The sequence below is a fragment of the Mobula birostris genome, chromosome 20, assembly GCF_030028105.1.
Source record: "Mobula birostris isolate sMobBir1 chromosome 20, sMobBir1.hap1, whole genome shotgun sequence".
Classification (NCBI taxonomy): domain Eukaryota; kingdom Metazoa; phylum Chordata; class Chondrichthyes; order Myliobatiformes; family Myliobatidae; genus Mobula; species Mobula birostris.
Genome location: NC_092389.1, coordinates 67,468,110 through 67,485,646, shown reverse-complemented (window position 1 = coordinate 67,485,646; position 17,537 = coordinate 67,468,110). Strand labels below are relative to the sequence as shown.

Below are 17,537 nucleotides of genomic sequence, written 5' to 3'. Positions count from 1 at the left end.
AGCCCTAGCTCCCTTAATCTCTGATCGTAATGCATACTCTCTAAACCAGGCAGAATCCTGGTAAATCTCCTCTGTACCCCTTTCCAATGCTTCCACATCCTTCCTATAGTGAGGTGACCAGAACTGGACACAATACTCCAAGTGTGGCCTAACCAGAGTTTTATAGAGCTGCATCATTACATCACGACTCTTAAACTCTATCCCTCGACTCATGAAAGCTAACACCCCATAAGCTCTCTTAACTACTCTATCTACCTGTGAGGCAACTTTCAGGGATCTGTGAACATGAACCCCGAGATCCCTCTGCTCCTCCACACTACCAAGTATCCTGCCATTTACTTTGTACTCTGCCTTGGAGTTTGTCCTTCCAAAGTGTACCACCTCACACTTCTCCGGGTTCAACTCCATCTGCCACTCCTCAGCCCACCTCTACATCCTATCAATGTCTCTCTGCAATCTTTGACAATCCTCTACACCAACCTTTGTGTCATCTGCAGACTTGCCAACCCACCCTTCTACCCCCACATCCAGGTCACTAATAAAAGTCACGAAAAGTAGAGGTCCCAGAACAGATCCTTGTGGGACACCACTAGTCAAAATCCTCCAATCTGAATGTACTCCCTCCACCACGACACTCTGCCTTATGCAGGCAAACCAATTCTGAATCCCCCTGGCCAAACTTCCCTGGATCCCATGCCTTCTGACATTCTGAATAAGCCTACCATGTGGAACCTTGTCAAATGCCTTACTAAAATCCATATAGATCACATCCACCGCACTATCCTCTTCTATATGCCTGGTCGCCTCCTGATAGAACTCTATCAGGCTTGTTAGACACAATCTGCCCTTCACAAAGCCATGCCGACTGTCCCTGATTAGACCATGATTCTCTAAATGCACATAAATCCTATCTCTAAGAATCTTTTTCAACAGCTTTCCCACCACAGACGTAAGGCTCACAGGTCTATAATTACCCGGACTATCCCTACTACCTTTTTTGAACAAGGGGACAACATTCGCCTCCTTCCAATCCTTCAGTACCATTCCCCTGGACAACGAGGACATAAAGATCCTAGCCAGAGGCTCAGCAATCTCTTCCATCGCCTGGTGGAGCAGCCTGGGGAATATTCCATCGGGTGCCGGGGACTTATACATCCTAATGTATTTTAACAACTGCAACACCTCCTCTCCTTTAATATCAACATGTTCCAGAACATCAACCTCACTCATATTGTCCTCATCATCGTCAAGTTCCTTCTCATTGGTAAATACCGAAGAGAAGTATTCATTGAGGACCTCACTCACTTCCACAGCCTCCAGGCTGTGTACTACCAAATGGTAGTAAGCATGTGGTCCACAAGGTACAATGGGAGACAGAAAATGCGTGCCAAAAGTGCAATGTTACAATAGTCATGGGGGTTGTCATCCAAGTGAACAGGAGAATTAGTGTGTTGTTATTCTCAAGAAGAGGAATTCCTAGAATGCCTGCAATATGCTTTTTTAGAGCAGCTTGTGGTTAAGCCCACTTGGGGATCAGTTATTCTGGATTGGGTGTTGTAATGAACCGGAATTAATCAGGTCACTTAAATTCAAAGAACCCTTAGGAGCAAGTGATCTTAATGTGATCAAATTCACCCTGACATTAGAGAAGGAGAAGCTAAAGTCAGATATGGAATAAAGGGAATTAGAGAGGCATGATAGAAAAATTGGTCAAAATTGATTTCAAAAGAACAAGGGCAGGGATGAAAACAGAGCAGTAATGGCTGGAAGTTCTGGAAGCAATTCGGAAGGCACAGGATATACACGTCACAAAGAGGATGTAGTATTCTAAAGGTAAGGTGACAAAACCATGACTGATAAGAGAAACAAAAGACAACATAAAAACCAAAGAGAGGGCACAGAGCAAAAACTACTAGGAAGTTAGTGGGTTGGGAAGCTTTTAGAAACCAACGGAATGCAACTAAAATAACTAAGAAGGAAAAGATGGAATACATAGGTGAGCTAGCCAGTAATTTTAAGAGGATACCAAATTTTTCTTCAGGTGCATATAGTGTAAAAGAGAGGTGGAAGTGGGAAATGATGCTGGAGAGGTAGTAATGGGTTGGGGTGCAAGGTGATGGCAGATAAACTGAATAAGTATTGTACATCACTCTTATCTGGCTTAGACAATAGACAATAGGTACAGGAGAAGCTCGCAAGAAGGACAGCCAGAGACCTTTTCTCCCATTGCAGAAATGGCTAATATGAGAATGCATCATTTTACGGTGACTGGAGAGAAGTGCAGGGGGACATCATATGTAAGAATTTTTGTTAAGCAGAGTGGTGCGTGGAACACACTGCCGGGGTGGTGGTCGAAGCAGATACATTGGGGATATTAAAGGAATTTTTAGATAGGCACATGGATTTTGTAAAAGTAGAGGCTGATCTAGGAGGGAGTGTTTGGGCCGAACGACCTGTACTGTGCTGTAGTGTTCCATAAGGCTGTTTTCAGTTACTGACTTTCCAGAATCCACACTTCATTACCAATGCCAGATTTTACTGCACGTCCATCATTGCCCCAAAGAAAGTGACAGTGAATGAGTCCTGAACAACCGAACTTCTTCCGGTTAAGGATCTCAGCACTCCTGATGGGGATGGCGCTCCAGGACTCAGACCCAGCCTCCACAATGACAGAATGGTCATATCTTTTCAATTAAAATAAAGTGCTGGCAATACCTGGCAGTTCAGTCAGCTTTCTGCAGAGAAACAGAGCAAACGTGTCAGGTTAATGGCTCTTCCTTAGAACTGATGAAAGATCACCGCCATGATTAAGAATCACATCACATCTGAATCATTAACTGCTTCTTTCTCTACAGAAAGCTGCATTACCACAGAATCCCTTTCAGTATTTTATGCTTCTTTTCCCCAGATTTCCACCATTTTTTCTCCTTGGAGATGTAGTAAGTGGTGCACACCATAGGTTGGAGAATGTTGTTGAACGCTGGATGGAACTGCACAAATTTAGCCAAATACGGAATATTCATAATTATTTCCAGTATTCGGCTTGAGGTATACGGCAGAAAGGCCGTGGGATGTCTGAAAGAAGTTCGTAGTCAATGGAGTGTACCCCCATTCTCCCCTGATTATCGCCGATTTCTTAATGGAACCAGTTCTAGTCAATAAACTTTCGTTACCAATGAAGTCCAGCCAGATGGTTAGATTAATTTATGTGGAAATAATCCACTGCCACACGCCAGCTCACACTTAAATATTGTCCGAGTTGCAACCCTACCCCCTCGTCCGACTCTCCCGCATCCCTCTCCCCCCACCAACTCAACCACCCATCGTCCCTCACTCCCCCATTTACAATCCTCCCCTTCGTCCCACTCCCGCGCCATCGCTTCCATCCGACGTTCCGATCCACACTGCTCCCGTTTCCGGAGGTCCCCCTCCCCAGTCACCTGCCCCGGCACAAACTTCGCTTCTCCGCCGACAACGATCCCGATCGAGTTACGTCCCCCACTCCGACACCTACCGTTACGTCATTACGCTTGCAATGACGTAAGACGCCAGAGCCCGGGGAGGGGGGGCGGAACAGCCCGACAGGAATTCTCAGCGGAGAGGAGGAGGATTCACACAAACAAGCTCCGCCTCTCTCATTGGGTTGGTGCAATATCAGCTATTTTACATTATCAGCCAGATTCCGAAAGAGGTTTCTCTACAGGGGAGAAAAAGACAACATATACCAAAGACTGAGAGGAATTGCGCAAAACTACTTCAACAGTTGAAGAGAAGTAGGATAAGCAGGCGTTGTGTAGACAGTCGGTCTAACTTAACGGAGGGAAGACTAGCAGGATCCGAATAGGTCCAGACTTTGCAGGTAGCGCTCTTTTCGGCTAAAATCGAGTGCTGTGTCTTTGGGGACTCGTGGCGATCTGACCACATGAAGGTGTTGGGGTTCTGGTTCGGAGAGGCCGAGGCGTGCAACAAGAACTGGAGGGAGCGGACTGCTAAGGTGAAACAGAAAGTGGGACTGTGGGGAGCGCGCACCCTGTCGATAACGGGCAAGAACGTGGTCATCAAGTGTGAGGTGCTCTCAGGGCTGCTGTACTTGGCGCAGGTCTGGCCCGTCCCCCGCTCCTACAGCTCGGAAATCACCCGGGCTGTCTTCAGATTCGTCTGGGGATCCAATAAGGAGCGGGTGAGACGGACCGCCATGCACAAGTCCCTGGACAATGGGGGCAAGAACGTCCCCAATGTCGCCCTCACCCTGATGGCCAGCTTCGTGTGTGGCTGCATCAGGTTGTGCGTGGATCCCAGATACGTGGGCACAAAGTACTACTATGTGCCCAGGTTCTACCTGTCGCCCTGGCTACGAAGGATGGGTCTGGCCCCACTCCCGCGCAACGCCCCCGTCAGCTGGTCGTTGCCCCCTTACCTGTCCTTCGTAGAAAAATTCTTCAAGACCAACGCATTTGACCACAGGGCCATCAGGCACAAAGACCTCGCCTGGCTGGCGGTGAGAGGGGCCCTCCCAGTCAGATCCCTCCTGTACGCCCGGAACAGTTCCTCCACACCCCACTGCCCACGGGAGGACTGTGATGGGGTGGAGTCAGTGGCTCACCTCTTTGCACACTGTGGGTTCGCAAAGAAGGTGTGGAAGAGAATGGAAGGGACAGTACTAAGATTCATGCCCAGCAGCTGCGTTACCGAGGACTCCGTGATCTACGGGCTGTTCCCGGGGACGCACACGGAGACCAACATCCGGTGCTGCTGGCAGATCATCAATTCGGTGAAAGACGCTCTTTGGTCGGCCCGAAACTTGATGGTCTGCCAGCTGACGGAGATGTCCGTGACTGAATGCTGCCGACTGGCACACTCTCGTCTGCAGGAGTACGTGCTGAGGGATGCACTCAAGCTTGGTGCAGCCACCGCGAAGGCCCGGTGGGGAAGGACCGCAGTTTAACGTTCATCACCCGTAGGAGGGGGAGAGGTTGGGTGGGGAGGAGACCTACCCTCATCAGCGGTGTGGACAGATAATCAACATGGTGCCCAAGGAGTGGGTGCAATTGTTAATTTGGGAAAGTATTAGAACCATTGCCTGCCTTTATTGTTGAAAATTTTGATTGTTAGTAAGTCTTAACACTTGACCAAGAGTTGAGAGTAAACGCATGATTTACTGTAAACATCTTTCATTTGTTAATGAACAGAGTCAACGCAAAATTTTATTGTTAATAACTGTATTGAATAAGGACTCACAGTCAACGAATGCTTTTCTTTTTCTGCATGTAATTATTTTTATTTTGTAATATTTCTGAATAAAGTATTTTTGGGAAAAAAAAGACTCGTGGCGATCCGAAGGCGGAGAAGAGATTTCGTGCCGTTAGAGAGGCGGCTTGTGATTGACCCAATTCCGGTAACGACCGTGATGTGGAGAATGGCATTGGCTCCAGATCCGGAAATCCCGAACACTATCAGGGTGATAGTACGAGACCGGAACGGGGGCACCCGGTACACCAGAGAGACCTTCACCCGGAATGTCCTGATGGCCTGCTGTGGATTTACCCCCGGGGACCTTTACTGCCTCCAGGACTTCCCCGGCTTCTTCGATGTCACCTTCCGGCACGCCGCGGGATGGCAGAGGCTGCTCCAGCAATTTCGAGAGAAGGGCAGCGAGGAGCCGCTTTCGCTGCTGAAAGCACAGCCCCTCTTTGACGTCACTGCCACCCAGCAGGAAAAATAAAAATAAATAAACGAAATAATTAAAATAAATAATAAAAAAAAATAAAGTTATCCTTTCTTATCAATGCAAACACGAGCAAATCTGCAGAATCTGGAAATTCCAGCAACACACACAAAAATGCTGGTGAACGCAGCAGGTCAGGCGGCACCTCTAGGAAGAGGTACAGTCGACGTTTCAGGCCGGGACCCTTCGGCAAGACTAACTGAAAGAAGAGTTAGTAAGAGATCTGAAAGTGGGAGTGGGAGGAGGAGATCCGAAATGATAGGAGAAGACAGGACGGGGAGGGATGGTTGATTGCCAAAAGGGATATGAGAGGATCATGGGACAGGAGGCCCAGGGAGAAGGAAAAGGGGAGGGGGAACCCAGAGGATGCGGAAGCGGTATATTGAGAGGGACAGAGGGAGAAAAAGGAGAGAGAGAAAAAGAATGTGTGTATATAAATAAATAACGGATGGGGTACGAGGGTGGGGCATTAGCGGAAGTTTGAGAAGTCAATGTTCATGCCATCAGGTTGGAGGCTACCTAGACGGAATATAAGGTGTTGTTCCTCCAACCTGAGTGTGGCTTCACCTTGACAGTAGAGGAGGCCATGGATAGACATATTAGAATGGGAATGGGACATGAAATTAAAATGTGTGGCCACTGGGAGATCCTGTTTCTCTGGTGGACAGAGCGTAGGTGTTCAGCGAAACGATCTCCCAGTCTGAGTCGGGTCTCGCCAATATACAGAAGGCTGCATCGGGAGCACTGGACGCAGTATATCACCCCAGCCGACTCACAGCTGAAATGAATGTCTGGGAGCCAGAAGTATCCCAAGAAGTTTCTGAACCTGAAAAAGTAGATGACGGGGTAAGGAGATCTCACAGAATCAGGAGACCACTCGATAGGCTGGCCTATGTAGCACCGGGGGAAGAGACTGTGGCACCTGTCGCCTTGGTGAGCTGTGTCACTGCCGTTTACACCTGGATTGGACTTTGTGCTTTGTATGAAGGGGTGGAAAATTATCACAATGAGGACATGTTTAATCTTGGTGCGGGGGTGGGGGAAGAGTGAAATGGTCTTTCTGCAGGAGCAGTGTCTGGGTGATGGTGAGAGATAACGGGTGTTTTGGAAAGTGAGCCGTCCGATGACGGGAGTGTGTTTCGTGCCGTGTGCCTGACACCAGAGTGACATCTTCATTCGGCGGGAAATGAAGAGGGAAGACGCCGGACCGGAGTCATGATCCGACAAAGGCCGGGGAGATCGAAGGAGGATCAGCGAAGGGGAAACCGTGAGCTCCAACTTGTCCACATTAGACTGTTTCATTAAAATGGGCCCCTTTTGTTTTTTTTTTTTTTTTTGCTTTTTTTCTTTACTAACCCTTCAGTCAAATTCAGAATTATAAAGCTAAATCCTTTATTTGGGTATGCTGTCCAGTCTGCTATTTCGTGGTATTGATTTGTATCAGGGAAACAAATCACGCAGCATCCACCCAAACAGGGGGTCTCGAGTGAGCTCACACCTCAGTCTCACACGTTTGGTGGGGCCAGAGATGGTCTTACCCAGACTTAGGTAGCCGAACAGAACCTGGGTGTTTCACCGTCATCTCCCTGTTGCAGCGAGCTCACTCCCACCGGGATGATGGTGGTGACATTCTGAGAGTCACATTTTTTTTGGATTACTCTACTGCCTTCGGTACAATCCAACCACATCTTCTGAGCAAGAAGCGGCAAAGGATGGGCGTCGACAAACCCACGATCTCCTGGATTACTGCCTACCTGACAGACAGACCCCAGTTTGTGCTGCTGCGTAGTTCTCTGCCTGAGGTGGAGGCGAGTGATACTGGAGCCCCACAAGGGACTGTCCTGTATCCGTTTCTGTTCACACTGTGCACCTCAGAATTTCAGTGCGACTCTGAGTCTTGGCACTTGCAGAAGTTCTCTGATGACTCAGCGGTGCTTCAGAGATGGGCAGGAGTCGGAGTACAGAGTGCTGGTGGATCACTACAGAAAATCTTTCCGAACCAATGCAATAAGCATATAAAACAGTTCATCTTTGTGCGACAGGAGAACTCACATCATAGTTCAATAGTCTCTGCAGTACTATTTCATACATTATCATTGTGTATATTAGTATTCTCTATTTTTAATAGAGTCTGCACACTGCTAAGTGTGTTTTTAAATGTTGCTACTGTAACGAAAGCATTCGCCACTCGGAATCAATAAAATTATTAATATTATTATCATTATCATAATTATTCTCCAGTCCGTCATCTCTTCCACCAATCAACTTCCCAGCTCTTTACTTCACCCCGCCCCCTCTCCCGGTTTCACCAATCACCTCCCATTCTGACTCCCTCCCTTCCTTTCCAGTCCTGAAGAAGGGTGTCGGTGTGAAACGCCGACTGTTCACCCCTCTCCACGTTGCTGCCGCCCCCCTGAGATCCTCCAGCATTTTCCGTGTGTTGCTTTGCATTTCCGCATCTGCAGATTTTTTTCCCCCTCCAGTTTGATCAAATGCGCATGCGCAGAGGTCGAAGGTAACCCTAAATGTCGCGCATGCGCACAGTACACGAGAGCCTCCGAAGGATCGGCTGCTGGTAGGAGGGGGCTCTGGGCGGGATTTAATCACCGGCGTTTGAACCGCGATTGAAGGATAATTACTGAGAGCTCTGGCCACACTGGTCCTGCACCCTAGTACAGTCCCGGTCTTTTCCCTCTCTGTCAGCCCCACGATCCGTACCCAAGCCACAGGGAACTTTAGGCCGGCGCTGCCGCCATTTTCGGCGCATGCGCATCGCTGGATCCTCAGGTGGTGGCAGATAGGTTTCTAGTTCGTGGTGCCTTCTGGGTAAAGAGGCAGCCATGGGCGACACGACCAGCGTTGTCCCCGGACAATGGAAGGAAATTGGATCGGAAGTAACTGCCAAGCACTGCCGAGCTCCAGCTATGTAAATCCGAGGATTAGGAACTTGGAAGGAAAATATAGTTAACTATATAGCCACATATAACCATATAACAATTACAGCACGAAAACAGGCCATTTCGGCCCTTCTAGTCCGTGCCAAACTCTTACTCTCTCCTAGTCCCACGACCTGCACTCAGCCCGTAACCCCCCATTCCTTTCCCGTCCATATATCTATCCAGTTTAACTTTAAACTTTAGTTCCTAGTTAATCTTGGATGAAGGGTGTACCTTCCAGTCAGTAAAATTGTCAGTTAGTGCTGTGTGGGACAAAAATCCTTCTGGCAGCTTCTGTTACATGAAACAGCTTTGTCCTTGATGACAAGTGACTGTGGCTTTCACACGACAAGAGAGCCACACTCCAATGAGAATAACTAATGCCCTCCCCTTCATATTCATTGGCATTGCCATCGATGTCAATCAGCTGGGGTAAGGGATCTGTGGAAGTACAAAATCTCCAAGATCAGGCATAGAAACATAGAAAGATAGAAAATAGGTGCAGGAGTAGGCCATTCGGCCCTTCGAGCCTGCATCGCCATTAAGTATGTTCATGGCTGATCATCCAACTCAGAACCCTGTACCTGCCTTCTCTCCATACCCCCGATCCCTTTAGCCACAAGGGCCGTATCTAACTCCCTCTTAAATATAGCCAATGAACTGGCCTCAACTGTTTCCTGTGGCAGAGAATTCCACAGATTCACCACTCTCTGTGCGAAGAAGTTTTTCCTCATCTCGGTCCTAAAAGGCTTCCCCTTTATCCTCAAACTGTGACCCCTCGTTCTGGACTTCCCCAACATCGGGAACAATCTTCCTGCATCTAGCCTGTCCAATCCCTTTAGGATTTTATACGTTTCAATAAGATCCTCGCTCAATCTTCTAAATTCCAATGAGTATAAGCCTAGTTGATCCAGTCTTTCATCCCAGGAATCAATCTGGTGAACCTTCTTTGTACTCCCTCTATGGCAAGGATGTCTTTCCTCAGATTAGGGGACCATAACTGCACACAGTACTCCAGGTGTGGTCCATGTAGGAACAAGTTCTCTTTGTAGTGTTGAGGAACGTGACCAGAACTTGAAATAAAACCAAAGGACAGAGGCAATTTGATCCAAGTCACAGGCTGAGTGAAGGCAGAAATAGCCCATTCTCATACAGTCAGAGAAATTGATGGTCAGACGGGATGCCTGATCCATGCCTTATTAGAAGATGAGGAGTTCATATATAGACATAGAAATCTACAGTACATTACAGGCCCTTCAGCCCACAATGTTGTGCTGACCATGTAACCTACTCTAGAAAATGCCTGGAGTTTCACTGCCACACAGCTGTCTATTTTTCTCAGCTCCCTGAAAAGACCCTATTTTACCTGCCTCTACCACTGTCACTGGCAGTGCGTTCCACACACCGGCTGCTCTCTGTGTGAAAAACTGACCTCTGACATCCTCCTTGTACCTACTTCCAGGGGAGGGAACGTCGACTCAGACCATGAGAGGCCTGTGTTGGGCATTTTCATGCCTTACAAGGTGCAGGTTGTGAGTCTGTGTGGGGGCCACTCCTCGCTCAGACACTGGAGCAATATGTGGTTATGTGCCTTGCTCAAGGACACAAACACGCTGCCACAGCTGAGGCTCGAACGAGCGACCTTCAGATCACCAGACGAAGGTACTTCCAACCACCTTAAAACTATGTCTCCTCGTGTTAGCCAATTCAACCCTGGAAAAAGCCTGTGACTATACTCATGACCAATGCCTCTCATCATCGTATACACATTTATCAGGTCATCTCTCATCCTCCATCACTCCAAAGTTCACTTAACCTATTCTTGTAAGGCATGTTCTCCAATCTAAGCAACATCCTTGTAAATCTCCTCTGCCCTCTTTCTAGAGTATCCACATATTTCCTGTAGTGAGGTGACCAGCAATGAACACAGTACTAAAAGTGGTGTCTAACTAAGGCTTTATATAGAGTGCCATGCAAAAGTTTGGGCACCCCTGGTCAAAATTTCTGTTACTGTGAAGAGCTAAATGAGGAAAAGATGACCTGATTTCCAAAAGGCATAAAGTTAAAGATGACACATTTGTTTAATATTTTAAGCAAGATTACTTTTTTATTTCCATCTTTTACAGTTTCAAAATAACAAAAAAGGAAAAGGGCCCGAAGCAAAAGTTTGGGCACCCTGCATGACAGTACTTAGTAACACCCCCTTTGGCAAGTATCACAGCTTGTAAACACTTTTTTGTAGCTACCCAAGAGTCTTTGAAATCTTTCTTTGGGGGATTTTTGCCCATTCTTCCTTGCAAAAGGCTTCTAGTTCTGTCAGGTTATTGGGCCGTCTTGCATGCGCTGCTGTTTTGAGGTCCATCTACAGATTTTCGATGACATTTAGTCCGGGGGGCTGTGAGGGCCATGGGAAAACCTTCAGCTTGTGCCTCTTGAGGTAGTCCACTGTGGATTTTGAGGTGTGTTTAGGATCATTATCCTGTTGTCGACGCCACCCTCTTTTCATCTTCATCTTTTCTACAGATGGTGTGATGTTTGCTTCCAGAATTTGCTGGTATTTAATGGAATTCATTCTTCCCTCTACCAGTGGAATGTTCCCCGTGCCACTGGCTGCAACACAAACCCAAAGCATGATCGATCCACCCCCGTGCACAACGGGTGAGGTGTTCTTTTCATGAAATTCTGCACCCTTTTTTCTCCAAATATACCTTTGCTCATTGTGGCCAGAAAGTTCTATTTTAACTTCATCAGTCCACAGGACTTGTTTCCAAAATGCATCAGGCTTGTTTAGGTGATCCTTTGCAAAGTCCTGATGCTGAATTTTGGCCACAATGAGCAAAGTTATGTTTGGAGAAAAGAGGATGCAGAAGAGGAGGGGTCCCAGGAGAGATCGCTGTGGAACACCACTGGTCACCGTCCTCCATGCAGAATACAAACCACCTACAACCACCCTTTGCCACTGTGGGCAAGCCAATTCTGGATGCACAAAGCAGGTCTCCTTGGATCCCATGCCTCGTTACTTTCTCAGTGAGCCTCGCATGGGGAACCTTATCTAATGTCTTACTGAAAGCCTTGTACAGTATATCCAATGCTCTACCTTCAGCAATGTGTTTTGTTACATCCCCAAAGAATTCAATCAGGTTCGTAAGGCATGACCTGCCCTTGATAAAGCCAAGCTGACTACCCCTTAATCAGATTATGTCTCTCCAAATTCTCATAACTCCTGCCTCTTAGGGCCTTCTCCAACAACTTGCGCTCCACTGAAGTAAGACCCACTGGTCTCTCATTTCCTGGGTTACCTCTACACCGTTTCTCGAACAAGGGAACAATGTCCTCCAATCCTCTGGTATTTCTCCTGTCCTGACTGATGATACAAAGATCATCGCCAGAGGCTCAGCAGTCTCCACCCTCACTTCCCACAGTAGCCTGGAGTATATCTCAATTGCACCCCTCCAAGTTGAGTTGAATTTGGTAAAATTGTGAGGCCAGAGCTCACATTGAGAGGAGATCATATAGAGCCATATAAAATTATGAAAGGAATAGATAAGATAGAGGCAAGGAAATTGTTTCCACTGGTAGGGTGAGACTAGAAGTAGAGGATATTACCTCAAGATTCGGGGCATTTTGGAATGGAGATGGGGAGGAACTGCTGTCCCCTGAGGGTGGTGAATCTGTGGATTTCACTGTCCAATGAAGCAGTGGAGGCTACCGGTCAATGTATTTCAGACAAGTTTTGACAGGTTTTTTCAAAGTAGGGGTATTAAGGGTTATGGGGAAAAGGCAGGTCGGTGGAGATGGGTCCATGGCCAGATCAGCCATGATCTTATTCAATGGCGGATCAGGCTCAAAGGGCCAGATGGCCGACTCCTGCTCCTATTTCTGATGTTCTCACCACAGACTGAAATCTCTCCTGAAATATTGTCCTTCACCCATTGATGTCTTTTGCAAATATTTTTACAGGTTTGAAATGGCAGAACACTTGTGTACGGGAATCTCAAACACAACAACACATCAGTTTTGCTGTGTCTGTCCGGATATTTAAGAAGCAACAAGATATTTTCTTTACAACAACAACACATTTGTTTTCGATTTTGGAGATGAAGAAGTATCTCATCCCAGCTGGAAATGTATTTTGTGTCTGAAATCAAGTTTTCTGTTGTAACTCAGTGTTATCCACTGGAACCGGGAGCTGAGAACACACCAGCATTTGTTCACTCGACATCAGTTCTTCTGCTGCACTGATTGTACAAGGGATTCAAACGTCTGACTTCTGAATTGCCAGAGAATTGGTCGCAGTGAGATATCATTCTCCTTCTCTCAGTGTGGGAAGAGATTCACTCACAGGCTACCCACAGACATGCCAGTGAGTTCACAGTGGGGAGAGGCCATTCACCTGCTCTGTGTGAGGGAGGGGAACCACTCAGTCATCCAGTCTGAAGATACATCAGCAAGTTCACACCATATTGAGATGCTCCACCTGTTCTGACTGGGAAGCAATTCATTCTGTCATTTATGCTACAGATATATCCAAAAATTCACCAGTGAGAGGACATTGACCTGCTCGGACGGTGTGAAGGCATTCACACACTCAACCACGCCACAGTGACACCAGCGAGTTCACACCGGGGAGAAGCCATTCACCTGCTCTGAATGTGGGAAAGGGTTCACTCTGTCATCTCAACTGAATGAGCACCAGCGAGTTCACACTGAGAAGATGCCGATCACCTGCTCAGACTGTGGGAAGCAATTCACTCACTCGGGCACGCTGAAGAGACACCAACGAGTTCACACTGGGGAGAGACCACTCACCTGCTCTGAATGTGGGATGGAATTCACTCAGTCATCCACCCTTGTGAAGCACTGCCGAATTCACACTGGGGAGAAGCCATTCACGTGCTCTGAATGTGGGAAGCGGTTCACCCGTTCAGCTCAACTGATAGAACATCAACGAATTCACACTGGGGAGAGGCCATTCACATGCTCTGAATGTGGGAAGGGATTCATTCAGTCATCTCAACTGAAGGTACATCAGCGAATTCACACTGGGGAGAAACCGTTCATCTGCTCTGAATGTGGGAAGGGATTCAGTCGGTCATCCAACCTTGTGAAGCACTACCAAGTTCACACTGGGGAGAAACCGTTCACTTGCTCTGAATGCGGGAAGGGATTTGCTGAGTTACCTGATCTGAAGAAACATCATCGAGTTCACACTGGGAAGAGGCCGTTCACATGCTCTGAATGTGGGAAGGGATTCATTCAGTCATCTCAACTGAAGGTACATCAGCGAATTCACACTGGGGAGAAACCGTTCATCTGCTCTGAATGTGGGAAGGGATTCAGTCGGTCATCCAACCTTGTGAAGCACTACCAAGTTCACACTGGGGAGAAACCGTTCACTTGCTCTGAATGCGGGAAGGGATTTGCTGAGTTACCTGATCTGAAGAAACATCATCGAGTTCACACTGGGAAGAGGCCGTTCACATGCTCTGAATGTGGGAAGGGATTCACTCAGTCATCCGCCCTTGTGACACACTACCGAATTCACACTGGGGAGAAGCCGTTCACCTGCTCAGATTGTGGGAAGGAATTCACGTGGTCATTTGACTTAAAAGTACATCAGCGAGTTCACACTGGGGAGAAACCGTTCACCTGCTCAGATTGTGGGAAGGGATTTGCTCGGTCATCTCAACTTAAGGTACATCAGCGAACTCACACTGGGGAGAGGCCGTTCAACAGCTCTGAATGTGGAAGGAATTCACCCAGTTATCCAGCCTTGTGAGGCACTGCTGAATTTACACCAGGGAGAGATTGTTCGCTTGTTCAGATTGTGGGAGGAGATTCACTCAGTCATCTGATTTTAAAGTACATCAGCAAATTCACACTGGGGAAAGCCACTCACCTGTTCTGAATGTGGGAAAGGATTCACTGAGACATCCCAATTGAATGAACATCAATGAGTTCACACTGGGGAGAAGCCGTTCGTCTGTTCTGACTGTGGGAATGAATTCACACATTCATCTCACCTACCGACAGACCAGACTGTTTTCAGCAGTGAGAGGACATTGACCTGCTTATCCACACTGCAGAGATAGTAGTGGGTTCACACTGTGGTGAGGGTGATCATATGCTCCGAATGTGGGATGGGTTTCAATGTGTCGCCCTGTCGAGCTTTGACCCATCGTTAATCGGAGAGATCAGAAGCTTGAGAGGACATGATTCACTCAGGTTCGCCGATCGTGTATTAAAGGCAGTGGTTCAGGGAAGGTTATTTTTGAGTTTTCAGCAGTGGCCAATCAGCATTCAGGGTTGATTATCAAGAATATATGAATGTCAGGCAGGAGCAAGTGGTGCTGTCATTGTTGGAGTGGACAGAGTCAGAGCGGAGACTTTGAGACTTCACCTCTTTGATGTTTCAGTCAGGAGAACATTCAGTCAGAGAAGACAAAATTATGCTGGAGCTAGAATTTTTTTTTGCCCCCTTCCTCACATTTACTCAGTTAGAACAGTTGAGATGCCAGGCAGGATAGTGGAAAGCTCCTCTTGCGGGATGTGGGAAGGCAGGGGACCCTCCTGTGTCCCTGGTAACTACACCTGTGAGAAGGGCATCCGGCTTCAGCTCTGAACGATCCACATTGAGGAGTTGGAGCTGGAACTGGATGAACTCCAGATCATTCAGGAGGCTGAAGAGGTGACAGGCAGGACATATAGAGAGATAGATGCACCCAACTCTGAACGGGGGCCTGAAGGTCAGCAACGCCCAGAGGAGACCGATGGTGGAAGAAGGACGACTGAGTGATCTCCACCTTCTGTGCACAGACTGTTTACTAAGACTTGGGCCCCTTTTCTTTTATGTTTTGTTTCTCTACTAACCATATCGTCAAAGTAAGAGTTATAAAGCTTAATCGTTTAATTGCATATTGTGTACTGTTTGTTATTTTGGGGTATTGATTTGTAACGGGACACATTGCGCAGCATCCACCCAAACGAGATTTCTTAAGTTTGGCCGGGCAGGGGGTTATCACCCCCTAGATTAAGCTGCCAGGCAAAGCAAATGTTACAATTGTGGGGGCTACGTTCGGGAATGATTCCGTTGGATACTGTGTGATTACCCTGAGAAATGACCCAGTGGGGCAGATATTTGTACTCCGGATGAATTGTTAATTCCACTGTCAAGTTCTATTGAAGTTGCGGTTGTGAGCGGAGACTTGATAAAATGGCGGATGCAGCTCTTGTTCTCATGCAGACCAGCGCTGAGGGAGCTGGGGGCGGAGATTTCAAAGACAGGGTTCTGTCATTTCTGAGGAGTGAGGGGAAAGAGTGGTCGGAGTTCGAATGTCTAATTAGTCCACGTCCCCCGGTGGAGAGTGAGAATTCTGAGGTTGTATCCACCCTTACTTCTCTGGCGAATAAATGGAAAGATCAGATTCCAATTCCCAGCTATGGCAGGCTCCACCTATTCTCTGGAATAACACCCACCCCGAAAGGGGAGGAGGAGTATGAGACGTGGGCGGAACGGACCTCTCAGTTGTTTGATGAGTGGCAGTGCTTGGATGATGAAAAGCGACAGTGATTGGTTGAAAGTTTGAATGGGCGGGCCGTTGACGAGAGAGCTGTCAGGTTATATTATCCCGTAGCGACAGCTGTCAGTTATCAACAAGCACTGGGCAATGACTTTGATCCGACTGGAAGCCCAGTGGAGCTCCTGGTGGGGTTTCAAAGCATGTGTCAGGAGAAGTGGGAGAAGCTTTCTGCTTTTATTTTACGGCTAGAGAGGCAGCTAAATTGCTTGCGGCGCAGAGAAGTCATTCAGGCAGCAGAGGTGGATCGGTTAAGAGTGGACCAGATAGCCAGGGGTGCCCTGTCCCATGATCTGATTGTGTGGGGTCTCTGACAGTCTCATAAAACACGCCCCCTCTATCTTTTGTTCAGCTGATCAGAGAGGTACGGGAAGAGGAGAACGCGGCGGAAGCGAGGGAGGACTCAGTCAGCAGGGTACAGTCCTCGGTAGTGTCCCCTGCGGTGAAGTGACCACAGATAGCCTACCCCGGGGAGCGGTAGAGGAGATTGTGGCAGAGTTCAGATCGGAGATACATCAGCTATTATCAGCGGGTGTGATCCCCCCCCCCCCATATGTTGGGGCTGTTGTGGGCGGGGGGGGGCGCTGCAGATTCCCCAAGGGGATGAACAGTGCGGAGGGCTGCTGGCAGCAGGTGTCACGCCAGAAGGAGAGTGAGCCCCCGGGTACCTCAGCAGGGAGAGTCGTTGGGGAAACCTAGAGGGGACCCAGTGAGGGAACGGCCTGGTGTCTCTGGGGGAACACGTTCCCAGCAATGTACCAAGGAACTCCCGAAAGCAAAAGACCCTATTCCTGAAGGCTTAGTGGGACCACACTCCAGTGCGTCGCTATTGACAGAGGGTACCTTCGCTTAAACCATACTCGACACGGGATCGCAGGTCACGTTACTGTACCATTCGTTTTACAACCAGTATCTGAAGCATTTAGCCTTGACACCATTCAGTGCACTGGAGATTTGGGGTCTCAGTGCTGGTGATTATCCATACGACGGTTATTTGTCAGTGAAACTGGAGTTCTCGGAGGCCGATGTGGGAGTGTCTGAGGGTCTTGATACAGTGGTGCTGGTTTCCCTGTTGAGAAGGGCTGCGTTTCAGTTCTGATGGGGACCAACAACCCTCTGGTGAGGAGGGTCATGGGGGCCTGTAAGGAGAAGGCGAGGGAGAGCTTTTTGGAGACCCTGTCCGTGCACCCAGTGTTTCAAGGTGATTTTGAGGAAGTGCGTGGCAGCATTGGGCTGGATACCAAATTTAAACGAGGGACCGTGTGGTTCACCCAGTCGAAGCCAATGGTGATACGGCCC

General features: G+C 48.1%; 2 protein-coding genes across 3 annotated transcripts in view; one reads left to right on the top strand and one right to left on the bottom strand.

The window, feature by feature from the left end:
- The window catches only part of LOC140185252 (uncharacterized), a 622,887-nt gene that overhangs the window by 367,605 nt on the left and 237,745 nt on the right, over window positions 1-17,537 (bottom strand). The gene's annotated exons all lie outside the window — the stretch shown is intronic.
- Window positions 8,241-15,544, top strand: LOC140185322 (uncharacterized). Of its 2 annotated transcripts, none has more exons than XM_072238715.1 (2): window positions 8,241-8,300; window positions 12,622-15,544. In XM_072238715.1, exon 2 carries the CDS (start codon window positions 13,376-13,378, stop codon window positions 14,438-14,440), a length of 1,065 nt encoding a protein of 354 aa, XP_072094816.1. In that variant the 5' UTR covers window positions 8,241-8,300; window positions 12,622-13,375; the 3' UTR covers window positions 14,441-15,544. The 2 variants fall into 2 exon arrangements, with proteins under 2 accessions (XP_072094816.1, XP_072094818.1); XM_072238717.1 differs by lacking the exon at window positions 8,241-8,300 and adding an exon at window positions 10,302-10,323.